The following is a 13,412-nucleotide window of genomic DNA, read 5'->3' on the forward strand; positions in this document are numbered from 1 at the left end:
TTTCCAGTCTTGTGGCCATTGCTGAGTTTTCCAAATTTGTTGGCATATTGAGTACAGCACTTTCACAGCATCATCTTTCAGGATTTGAAATAGCTCCACTGGAATTCCATCACCTCCACTAGCTGTGTTCGTAGTGATGCTTTCTAAGGCCCACTTGACTTCACATTCCAGGATGTCTGGCTCTAGGTGAGTGATCACACCTTCGTGATTATCTGGGTCATGAAGATCTTTTTTGTACAGTTCTTCTGTGGTATTCTTGCCACCTCTTTTTAATATCTTCTGCTTCTGTTAGGTCCATACCATTTCTGTCCTTTATCGAGCCCATCTTTGCATGAAATGTTCCCTTGGTATCTCTAATTTTCTTGAAGAGATCTCTAGTCTTTCCCATTCTGTTGTTTTCCTCTATTTCTTTGCATTGATCGCTGAGGAAGGCTTTCTTATCTCTTCTTGCTATTCTTTGGAACTCTGCATTCAGATGCTTATATCTTTCCTTTTCTCCTTTGCTTTTTGCTTCTCTTCTTTTCACAGCTATTTGTAAGGCCTCCCCTGATAGCCATTTTATTTTTTTGCATTTCTTTTCCATGGGGATGGTCTTGATCCCTGTCTCCTGTACAATGTCACGAACCTCATTCCAGAGTTCATCAGGCACTCTATCTATCAGATCTAGGCCCTTAAATCTATTTCTGACTTCCACTGTATAGTTTAGTGACTGACAAAGAGTATCTCCCCATCAATGATGATGACAGAGAGATGATGAGGACAAAGATCTATGATCACCATGACTTCCTCAGAATCCCTGTACCACTAACAGTCTGTAAACTCCAGCAGTTGTCACCATATACTGCTAATTTATATCATGTATATTTTTAAAAACTAACAAATTAAACATCTGACATCTCTTCAAATACCAATAACACACACCGAGTGTTACCAACACACATCCAAGGGCAAATGTAATCACATAGTTCAGTGTGGTAGAGTTCTTGCCCTACAAACTGACCCCCAGACTTTACCTGAACTATATCTATAGTAAGGGACCTAAAACTTTGTCATTCATTTGTTCTTGAATTTTTTTTAATCACTCTCTACTGCAGAAATTTTTTGGAAGTAGTGTTTCAGAGGGTAAGGTAAGCACTGGAGAATATGCTACAAATCATTTGCTTCCAAAAATAGTTTTTAAAAACTGAGCAAAAGGATGGAGCTGTGACGTCTCAACTTTTTGACAAACAAAACGTGACTATTTCAGAACACTCCATTGGATAAAATGAAAAAGTCATGTAACATGGGTATTTGCTAACATTCATTTCAGAGATCAGTTATTAACCAGCACTCTATTATTATTTTTAATCTATTTCTATTTCAGTTCAGTCGCTCAGTCATGTTCGACTCTTTGCAACCCCATGAATCACAGCACGCTAGGCCTCCCTGTCCATCACCAACTCCCGGAGTTCACTCAAACTCATGTCCATCGAGTCAGTGATGCCATCCAGCCATCTCATCCTCTGTTGTTCCCTTCTCTTCCTTCCCGCAATCCCTCCCAGCTTCAGGGTCTTTTCCAATGAGTCAACTCTTCACATGAGGTGGCCAAAGTATTGGAGTTTCAGCTTTAGCATCAGTCCTTCCAATGAACAACTAGGACTGATCTCCTTTAGGATGGACTGGTTGGACCTCCTTACAGTCCAAGGGACTCTTCAGAGTCTTCTCCAACACCACAGTTCAAAAGCATCAATTCTTCAGTGCTCAGCTTTCTTCACAGTCCAACTCTCACATCCATACATGACCACTGGAAAAACCATAGCCTTGACTAGACAGACCTTTGTTGGCAAAGTAATGTCTCTGCTTTTTAATATGCTATCTAGGTTGTTCATAACTTTCCTTCCAAAGAGTAAGCGTCTTTTAATTTCATGGCTACAATTACCATCTGTGGTGATTTCAGAGCCCCAAAAAATATTTCATTGAAATTCACCATTGCTTTAAGAAAAGGATTATATTACAATCTATTAATATATTGTCTTACACTGATAATAGCTTTAAACAAACCAACTGGTCTTAATATAATTCCAATTAAGCTACATTTCTTCTCTGTATTCAGACAAGAACAAATACGGACATAGGAAAGGCTGGTGACATTATGGAATCATCTCCAAGGGTTACTAAAATATCTTTCCTTTCTACAGCTGCCATGGGGACACAGAGCTCCAGTCTAGATTTATACTTAATTAAACCAAAAATCTGGATCTCATATTGCATTCTGATTACCCAAATGGATTTATCCTGGTCATGCTAATTCTTACATAAATAATTAATGAAATATTAATGTATAAGAATGAACCTACCTTCACAAGAAAACCTTATAAAGAAATATATATTATAACACAAATGAATGGCGACGGGTTATTATACATAAAATAAACACAAAAGACTTTGTGGAAGAAGGCAGCCCTGCTGGGTACCATGGGAACTAGGTAGTGGTTTCCCCAGATTTTCTTGTGCTTCATATACACCAAAGTGGGAGCTAAAGAGGTTAGCAAACCAAAAACATTGACAGAAAGAGACAAAAACAAAGGCTCAAGCAACGCCTGCTCTTTCCAGCAGCAGGACTAGAAAGAGGGCAACCTTGCATGACAGAAAAAATTTAAATGACAAACACCCTCCGTTAGCCAAAGAACAGACATAGAAAACAAAACCAGGCCCCAAAACCAGTGTCTCATGCTCACCTCAGTCAAGAAAGGTAAATAGGGAGCTGAGGTGTCCAGCTTTTCCCTGCTGTGAAGGGGCACCCCTTCTCTTTAGAAGAACTGGAGGCCTGAATGGGCAATGAGGGTTCTGTTCCACTGGCAGTGGGGACAGAGGCCATGTGGAGACCCAGGTGTCCACCCTCAGGAGCAGGAGCAATGCATACTCCCCCTCCAAGCCAGTGGGTGTCAGAGCAGCTTTCACCCCTGCTGGAACTTCTCCCCACCCATCTTGGTGTCACTAGAGGTCACATGGGCATCAACAAGAAGGGCCCTTCACTCTCCTGGGCACCTGGGAGAGCCTGGATTCTCCCTGCCCTGGGAACATCCAGGAGGCACCCCCACCCCCCACCCCTCTCCTCTGCTGGCCTGTGGTCTGAGACAGCCTGCCTTCCAGAACAGCATTTAAAGGTATGATGCGGTTAGACCTTGCCTTTAAATGAACCATTCTGATAGGGTGTGTGTGCTGGGGTGATGATGAAAAAGAGGGAGGATTCTGAGAGTAACAGAGAGAAGAGAAAACCAACAGTGTGTAGTGTTCAAAAGCCAAGGGAGAAACCAAAAAATTGGGAAAAGACCAACAGTGAAAAATACACCCAAGTACCCTGATGAGAGGTCAGAAACATCTTATTGGATTTGGTAATTAGATGATTCTCATTGGAGCCTCTGGTTGCAGGACAAAATGGGAGGCTGCAACCAGAACAGAGCTGTGGAAGGTAAATTGAGAAAGTGAGCAGCAGCAATACAGACTCACAGTATCAGAAACTGGAAGGAAACAAGGGAGGAAAAGTGTCTAGAAAGATTATGTTTGGAAATATTACTTTTGGAAAGTGAAATAAGTATTCTATTTTTTTTTAAAGTGATTCTAGTTGAATCATGTTTACAAGCTGCCCCAAGGAAAGATGGGGAAGAAGAAGGTGGAGCCACTAAAGAAAGGACATAATGACAGGACAGGCCTGGGGGAAGAGGGACACCAGGGTTAAGGATGCTGAGAACAAGTCAGCCTTGAACAAAAAGAGGCATTTCATCCTTGGGGAATGAAAAGAGTACAGGAGTTTCTAGGTAGTAGGAGGCTGAAGAACGTTGGAAGAGACAGATCCACTTCCCTTGATAAAAAAGAAGGATGAAATCAGCTGCCCAGAGTGACAGCCAAGCAAATGTGGAATTAGTCTTGAGCTACCTATGTCCTGGTCCAATCAGGCTCAAGTCAGACATGGACAAGCAAGCACTGACAGAAGGAACATATTTTAAAAACACTCATTAGAACCATCTTTCATAAGATAATTTATTTCATAATTTGGCTTATGAGTTAAAATTTCACTCAGCAATAATTCAAAAAATTAAGTACTAACGTGAGTCAATGTTCATGTTATTAAAAAATCAAACTTCAATTTGACGTCAAGTCCATAATGTCATTAAAATGCTAAGGACAATCTTAAAAGTATTATCTTATATTTTCTGCTTCAGTTTTTGCTTTGGTTGTATAAAATCTATATTTTAAAATATAGCTTACATGTCACAAACAGTATTTTTTTTAACCTTAAAAGAACCATGCCTGATGGATATTAGTTTTGTTGTTTTACCAATGAAGAAACTGAGGATCAGAAAGTAAATAAATGAAATATCCTTTATTTCTTAGTTGGCAGGGGTGTCAAGATTCTATCCCAAGTGTTTTATTTGTTAAAGCAGAATTTCTCCACTACATAATAAATATGTTTTAACTGCAGATCAAAGATATCTTTCAAATCAAAGAAAATCTTTAAGTTAATTTTTTCCATTTTTTGTTTTAAGAAACATAAATAGGATTATCCCAAATTTATTGGGAAAGCAAAGCGATTACACTGATCAAAGGAAAAGTCACATGAATACTAGTTTTTATCAGAAGTGGGTTTTAGATATTATACCAATACCTTTATCTTAAGAACACACCATATTTAAATATTTCAAGGAACACATTCAAAATTAAAAATAATCCTTACTGAAAATCTAAATGTAGTTAAACCACTATGAGTCAGCGTTTGTAAAAAATTATTGATCCTTGTTCTTCTCATTCACCCACACCTGCAAACAGGCCAATCCTAAATGGAAGGGCAAAATTTTCACAAAAGTTTGAAAAAAGCATTCAGAGTTTTTTAAAAATACTTGAACTGTTGGGATATTAGCAATATTTGACTTTATCATATGATGAGTAAACCAAAACAATGATGAATTTTCCAATATTTGTGAAGAGACAGAGAACTCAAACACTCTGAATTGGATAATAATTTATTAATCCTTCTAAAGGTATGGAATTACCATAATTGAACATATACATTTGAACAGATGCAAAAAAGAATATTTCCATGTATATACATTTTTAACTCCCAAGCATTGAAAATAGTTCAGTAAGAACATAAATCTGTCCCCAGTGCCCAAAATAATGTGTATGCCTCAAACTGCAATACAATGCAATAAACATATTATTAATCATTAACCTAAGAAATGGAAAAAGTTTCCAAAAGGTTTAACCACTGATTTTGGTATTCTGAATATACAAACTGCACTCCTTTGCATCAGGAGGAGTCCCAGATTTAATTAGAATTACAAAGAAGCATACAGATCATCTAGTCCAGCTCCTCAATTTGAAAGACAAGAAAACTGGCCCAGGGAAGAGAAATTTACCAAGATTCATTTTAGGCAAAAGTGGAATTAAAATCCAGGTATCTGGATTCACAGTTTAGTGTGCTTCCCTGAAGTATCATAGATATAAATAACCTCATCTAATTTCATCTGGCAAGCAAATTCAGAGACTGAGTGGAACTTCAAGGATTGTGCTGAATCTGCTGTTTTATCATACTTCAAAGCACCTTCCATACAAATAGATAATAAATAATATTATAATCCAGAAGAAAATTATTTGAATTACTCAAGCAATATTATACTATTCAAAACATATTATTCAAGATCTTTTCTAAGTAACAACATAGTACATATAATGTTCAGGCTCTTCTATCAGCTTTGTCAGACTCATTCCTATTGAAAGCACCCAGCCAAAACAAAGTGAAGTAATAAACTACAACAAAAATAACAAAATAACCAGCAAACTAGCACTTTTAACCCCATGACCTTCAATTCTAAGTCTGTAGTCACAATGGCACACTGATTTGCATCTACCACCAATCAAAACAGCAAAACAAATCATTATGAATGCTCAGTGGCTTACATCACTGACCTTGTATATATTACCTTCCAGAAAATCATTCTGAAGAACTGAATCATCTGGATCATTTTTATTACACACTCAGTCTTGAGACAGTCTGAACAGTGCTGGCTGAAATGTACTTCTTGGAACACCTTCTTTCCAAACGAACATCTATGTCAGGTGTATTTATAGCCACTGCCTTCAATCAGTACATTTCCAGGGGTGAGAAATAAAATTATCTCAACAACAATTTCCTATAGAGATTTGAAATAAGACCTAAGAATCTAGGTAGACGGCCTTTGAAAAGACAATGAAAGATCTGTAATGTAAAATGTACGTTAAGGTTTATTCAGAAGGACACTGTTCCATGAGAACATGAAGAGGCTTGGGTACAATTAGAGAATTTAGATCTTGTGGATCTTTCAGCCAGTTGCAAAGAGTCTCTTTATATACTCAAGATTATTATCATTACTCACCTCCTCCTCCTCCTCCTCCTTATGATTCCTCTGAAATGTGGACACCTATCTTTGTTTCTTCCTTAGACATTTCTCTATTTAGGCATTTTTTACTTCTAATTCGTTACAAAAGCAGAACATGCTTCCCCCTACTGGGAAAATATTAAATTACAAAGTACATAGGAACATGTTCCTAAGTATCAAAAAACCAAATTTCTGAGAAAAATAAAATGTTAAGGAAATGTTAAGGAACCAGGTGCACTTTTCTGACTATTTTACCACAGAGAAATACTCCCATACTCTGTTTAGAGCTCCTCACATGCATTGCTTTAGTTTGGCAGTTTTCAGTACACTAACTCTCATTAATGACTGATGAATTAATCATCTAGCCTACTGTCCCCAAAAGAAGTCCAATTAGCAGGTCTGAGAAAATGATTAATTTGTAAATTTTTCTATTTTAAAGACTTTGCCAGCTAAATGAAGACATTTCTGGAAAATGCATTGAAATAGATGATTTAAGAACACAATTGCATTTTTAATCATTTTGAACATTTGTTAATCCATTAATTTTCAATGTCCCTATTATTTTATGTAGTTTATTTATTTTTAATAGAGTACAGGGAGAGTTTAATTTTTTAACTGACTTTCATTTACAATTTTAGGTTTCATTTTTTTATTCAGTAACCAAGAAAGTAGTAAGAATGACTGCATTTTCCATCCCAAACCCTCTACAAAATCAACTTGTCCCCTGAAAAGTAGTTTATTTGTTTCACACGTTCAATATTTCAATTGTTGTTTTTCTTAATTACTTAATATACAAAATAGAAAAATATCTGATACTTTATTGTTGCAAATAATAATCCATCAATAAAACATTTAAATAAGTGTAATGCCTATTTAATTCGTACATGGAGGATTAGAATTTCTCTTTCCATGTAAAACTAAATCTCACAAAAGAAAACATTTCTTTTGATGCTGAAGGGCTGAGGAGAAGAAAGTTACTACTTTTAGTTTTGCTAAGTTCCTAAGAACCTAAGCAACAAAACTGCATTGTAGTCAATTTGATGATGAAGCAACTCATTATTGAGACATTCATCCCCCCCCCAAAAAAAAAGCCTTTAGTTTTTATAAAGGTAAATGTAGATTGCTACAGATATCTTGGGTACCTTTAGCAGTTAGATAGCACTGTTTCAAGATAAATGGAAGTAATTAGGTTAATATTTCTATCATACATAAGTTCCTGTGTGTGTGTGTGTGTTTAAACAACCCTTCAAGAGAACACAAAAGACAAGATATTTATGTTCCTCGGGGAATTAAATCTCTTTTAACATTAAGGCACACACACACACACAAACTGCACACTTGGTACAACAGTTGATCAATCGTGGAGGGTTCCCAGGGACCAGCATCTCCCAGAGCACCCAATCATCACACCTCAAATAAACGGATATGCATTTCAGCCACTTCCACATTCACAAACAGAACACGCATAATTTAATCTAGGATAATACTAAGACTTTCCATAGGAAAGACTGTAATTAGACTAAGGAAATCAAAATCACTTCTCAATCAGAACGGAGAGAGAAATAAGAGAAAAGTGGGGAAAGGGAAAGAAAAAGAAATACTGATTTGTAGATAAGAAGCTCATCGAACACCACATTGATCACCATTCACTCCAAACTGACTTCCCTTTCCTTGGCGGAGTTAAAACATCCCGGTGGACCACTCAGCTCCTTAACGTCGCTCCATCAGTGATCCTAAAGTGCACTGTCTTCACAGCCAGCGCCCGCCGCTCCGGGCTACCCGGATTCAGCCGCGGATGGAGTGAGGGAGTAGCACCCGCCTCCCAAGGACCAGCTCCGCCGCGGCTCTGGGCGAGCATCTTCCAGGGCAGTTTCCGCGAAGGAGACAGGCGTCCTCCCGGACTCCGCTCCCCGAGCCCCGCCGCGGCTACGGGGGCCGGCGGTCTACGCCCACCCGGGGGCAAGTCCTACCTTCGGCCAGCAGGCGCGAGGCGTGCAGGAAGGACGGGTCCAGGCTGTCTCTCTCTGCCATCAGCTCAGGCAAGTACTTCTCCTCTTCCATAGCGCGGACTTCGTACGGCCCCCGGCCAGGCTCAGGGCTCCGTGCGCCGGACGCACGTTCCCGCCGTCCTGCTCGCCCACCGCCCGCCCGCCTCAGCTACGGCCGGGGTCTGGCGCCCTCTCTGGGCCGTCGCCGCCCGCCCCGCAGAGGGCTGAAGCGGTGCGGAGCCTCCCGGCCGGTCGAGCGGCCGTACCTCGCTCCAGCCCAGGACGGCTTGCTCCGGCGGCCTGGACGGGGAGGCGGGCACAGGGCTCGTCCCGCCCTTGCCAAGCGCTCATTGGCGGGTGTGCCTTGAGGGGCGGGGCCCGCAGCGGCTGAGAGTCGCCATTGGGCAGCATCGCACGTCGGTCGGCCGAACTGGCAGGAGGCGGGGCCGCCGGGAGGAGAGCAAGGAAGGTGCGCGCGCTTTCTCCTCACAGCCGGCGCCCTCAGGCTGTTAGGCGCGCTCAGCTGTGGAGCCCAGGTGTAAGGAGCGGTCTGTCTTCTGCGGAGGCGCGAGCGTAGAAGAGCAGGAAAGGCCGTAACCGAGAAGCCGGAGTCCGAGACAGCGGGGAGATGGGGCGAGGAAGCGCGCAGCAAAGACGGGAGAGCGCCGGGAGCGCCTCAGGAGCGCAGAGGCGACTTCTCCCGCATCCGGAGGCTCAGGTGTTCCCTCTCCTGCCTGCACACGCGCTCGGTGCGCAGAGATCGGCGTCGCTCCCTCTCTGGAAATACAGTGAAGACTGCTTGTGATGGGTGGCTGCTGTTTCCAGTGGGCTTGACCTGTATCTAGGGGATGCAGTAGATGCTGCATTGATGAACAAATTGATGAACATCATTGATGAACAAATAAAGCGGCTCCGCGGCTGTATCGCCGCACAGCAACGCGCCTCCACTGGACAGTCACAGCGGGACTGACTGGGTTTCTTCCGTCCGTTCCTCCTTCCCCAGTCCCTATCTATAGGGGCCTTCTGGAAGGGGGCTGAATTTTAAAACTAAAAAGCCACATAATCAGTCTGTGGAGGAATTAGAAAAACATGTGGAAGAAGGAAGGGACTAGGAAGCAGGCAACGACAGTTGCTCCGCCCTCCCCGTTTCTCCGTCATTTAGGATGTGCAGTCTCTTTCGCCAAGTGCAATTGCTATTCCTCTTCTGATAAAGCAGAGTTAAACCCCCCGGGTATCACCAACACTGCCCATCCTTGTCTCACAAATGCACTTGAAAATGCAGCTTAAGTACTTTGGATATTACAAAATAAATTTTTCCACCATCTCTTTGCATAAAGTCATTTTCTAATTCGCCTCTCCCCCATCATTTTTGTTTGTGGAAGAAGGAGGGCTAACTTCCCTATAAATAAAGCATGATGAAACTTTTCCAAGTTATCTTATTCTATTCTGAATTTTCTTATTTATTTTTCAAGATAAGGTTGGAAATTATCTTTTATATCTTATAAATATAATTATATATCATATAATAAATATATTTATAAATGTATATTGTAAAATAAAATTAAATATTATATGAATAATATATATTATATAAATAATATAAATTAAATGTTATTTTAACATTTATTTAAACCTGGCACAAGTATTACTTTCTTTGTTTTACAGTTGTGGAAACAGAGAAGGTCAGTGGCCCAGAAGTGACAAACATGCACTCATGTGACACCAATCACCATCCCTCACCCAGAAGCTAAATGTATGCTACCACATGACCAATGGAAAGGACTATGTCACCAATACATGTTGTAGGAATGCTAAAAGTTCATGAAATAAGCTGGGAGAATCATGACTCAGTGATAATTTTAGTTTTAGCTTGTAAGGAAGAAAATCACATTTCTTCAGGATTTTTTTTTTTTTTAATCAAGAACTTTCCTGTATAGCACTTGAAAATGATCTGTGTTCCCTGTATTATTGTTACCCTAGAGTATACGAATATGGAGTATAAGAGTATCTTGTGATGTGTGTGTGCACTGTTTTAGTCATATCCAACTCTTTGTGACCCTGTGGACTGTAGCCCGACAGGCTCTTCTGTCCACAGGATTCTCCAGGCATCAGTACTGGAGTGAGTTGCCATGCCCTCCTCAGGGGATCTTCCTGACCTGGGATGAAACCTGGGTTTCTTATGTCTCCTACATTGACAGGCAGTTCTTTACCATTAGTGCCACCTGGAAAACCCTCAAATTCAAGTCTACTAGGTACCATTTGCACTGCTTTAGCCTACCTTTTTGTAACTAAATATTTAATTTACTTATGCATGTTTGCATTCAATAGTACTTACTAAATATTGAAAAGAGCCTAGAGAGAAATTGGAAAAATACTGCTGAATGAACCCTGCCATCATTTAGATGATCTTTGAATGGGGAAAAATAAAAACCAAGTATACAAGAGAACAGGTAATTACTGCACGCATCAAGGCCAAAAGGGAGCTAAGGAAGGAGTCAAGGAAGAGAATAAGGGAATAAAGGAAAGCCTTGGTTTTTTTTTTTTTAATTTTTTGCCAGGATAGATGTGCAGTCTTGCTAAGGAGTTGACATTTAAAACAAAATCTAGTGGAAAGGAAGGAACTTTCTATATAAAATGAACAGAGATGAGTATTCCAGGCAGCCGGATTTGCCCTTGAGAAAGTCATGTAATCTGATAGAGCTTGGCTTCTTCCCAGGACAGACTGAGGTCCTGTGGCTGCAGTCATCTAGGAGACATGGGACAGATAAGAGTGGGGGATGAATGGAGACAGACTACTTAAGAGACAAATTACTTAAGATTTGCTGGATAAAATAAATATATATGTGTGTGCATATATATCAGGCTTTATTCCAAATGTTAGGGGCACCATAAAGAAATATCATCACTTTTTAGATGAGCTTCTCAAATGATCTCTTCTGGCAGGATGTTTAGTAGTTGAAGGATCCTGTTTCTGTGGGAAACATGCTACCAGTCCATAGAAAGGTGGCTGAGAACTGATATAGCACCAGAGAATGGGTAAAACACCAACCACAGCTAATAAATTGTAAGTGTTGTGGAATGAATTATAAATTAGGAAAATTATTGTGCAATAATTGCAATTACATTTTGCTTTGCAGCCTACCAAGAGATTAAAAGAATATGGTACTGATGGGAATAAGCACAAATCCAGTTTCATGAATCAAAAAGATGAAGTAACTCTTGTTCTGTCAAGTCACAGCAATTACATTACCCATTCATAGTTCTGTTTTCCTTGATTAAAGGTGCACTAAAGAGATACAATGAAGAGCTATTCAAATGTGTGACTTTATTATACAATGAATCTGGATATCTGGGTCATTAATACAAATGGTAAGCTAGCTTTCACTTGTCTTCCTTATTATCAAAAAATATTTATAATTTTATTTCCTTTGGTAAACATTCAACAAATGCCTAAAATATATTCTAACAGAAAAAAAAAGTATATTTATGTAGCTTTAAAGAACTAAAAGAAAACTAATATTAACCTAATCTTTAGGATAGTTTGTATGTTTAACACATGATGGGCATCATAGACTAAAAGTATAGAAGCTATATTGCCCCTTAATAATCAATATGCTTCATAATTGAATCACAGATATTGCTTGTTTACAAACAAAATATGGCTGAGTAAAGGCAAACTGTCCAATTTCCTCACATGTACACTTATCCAGCATCAGATTCATGTGTTTTCAGTAGATGACTCTGTGTTCCCCATTTACTTCACATATAAATATTTTATGGGTACCACAATTGTTTAGTGGATTTTTCACAGCAACCCTAATAATGCAAACATTTTATAAATACAAATGTAAATAAATTGAGAGCCTTCTATAGATGATTGTTGAATTGAGAGTATTAAGTGCCTATACATGAATTTATGATTACTGGTAAAAGACTATCTCCCCTACTAATAGTGTGAATAACTTAACCAAACTCATCAGTGAATTAATTCATGTACCTTAGATAAAGATTTATCTTGTTTTAACCATGAGTTCTAATTCTAAAGGGTTATTTTCAATAGCATTCCATTTACTGCATTATAATTTCAACAATTTCAGAGCTATCATCAACTTTAGGGAAACCTTACTAGCCTACTTACCCCAAGGATTAGTAGAATCCACTCACAATAACTATGGCTTAACAAAATTGTAGCAGCCCAGTCATTTATGTAATGACTCTAAGACAGAGTGTAATGGAGGACTAAGATATTGACTGACTCGTCGCCTCCTGAAGAATACTGCAAAGCCCATTACCCTGAAGATGCTCCTTTATTATTTCTATTCATTGTAGTTATAACATCCATGATATATTTTAGGGTTGAGAGAAGGGAGTGGGGACTTAGCTCTGCTGACAACCAAGCAGTAGTAGCACGTGCAGCAAATGATCTATCATATATAGTGTGTTTAGAGTTGAAATTATGCTATGTGCTAATATGCCATGGCACAAAATGAATATTCGCCACTCAAAGCTGAGCTATATATATGTGTATGCTGCGAAGTCGCTTCAGTCGTGTCCGACTCTGTGCGACCCCATGGACTGCAGCCTACCAGGCTTCTCCATCCATGGGATTCTCCAGGCAAGAACACTGGAGTGGGTTGCCATTTCCTTCTCCAATATATATGTATAGGCATATATATATATACACATATATGTATACACATATACATACATACAGGGTAAAAAAAGTGTTTTCTGATTGGAACACTTTAAAATTAATGTATTATATGGGATTTAAGCTGATACAATGGTGTAGTTAAAGGGCAGAAGAAAAGAGAAAAATGAACTGATATTTGTCAAAGACTTAACAGTGTGTTTGGAATACTGCTATTTTGAATCCTCAAAAATGTAAGCTATTTTTAATTCTAAAGTGGCCCAACAACTCAAATAAACCATTTCTGATATTGAAATTATCTCTATTTGGAGACTGATCAAGTTCTTCAGGCTGTGTCTCTGTGGTCAGTCACTGCACTGACACATGTGGGCTGGTCTC

The 13,412-nt window shown here is 39.4% G+C and overlaps 1 protein-coding gene across 2 annotated transcripts in view; it reads right to left on the reverse strand.

Moving 5' to 3' along the window:
- Nucleotides 1–9,206, reverse strand: part of KHDRBS2 (KH RNA binding domain containing, signal transduction associated 2) — a 619,474-nt gene extending 610,268 nt beyond the window's left edge. For both annotated transcript variants that reach the window (XM_086370607.1, XM_086370606.1), the window contains exon 1: nucleotides 8,366–9,206. In XM_086370607.1, coding sequence (XP_086226733.1) covers nucleotides 8,366–8,456 — 91 coding nt within the window. In that variant the 5' untranslated portion in view covers nucleotides 8,457–9,206. The remainder of the gene's footprint in view (nucleotides 1–8,365) is intronic.
- Between the last annotated feature and the right edge of the window lie 4,206 nt (nucleotides 9,207–13,412).

This window comes from Bos grunniens, chromosome 23 (assembly GCF_055505025.1).
Source record: "Bos grunniens cultivar Pamir isolate PY7600 chromosome 23, Bosgru_T2T1.0, whole genome shotgun sequence".
Classification (NCBI taxonomy): Eukaryota; Metazoa; Chordata; class Mammalia; order Artiodactyla; family Bovidae; genus Bos; species Bos grunniens.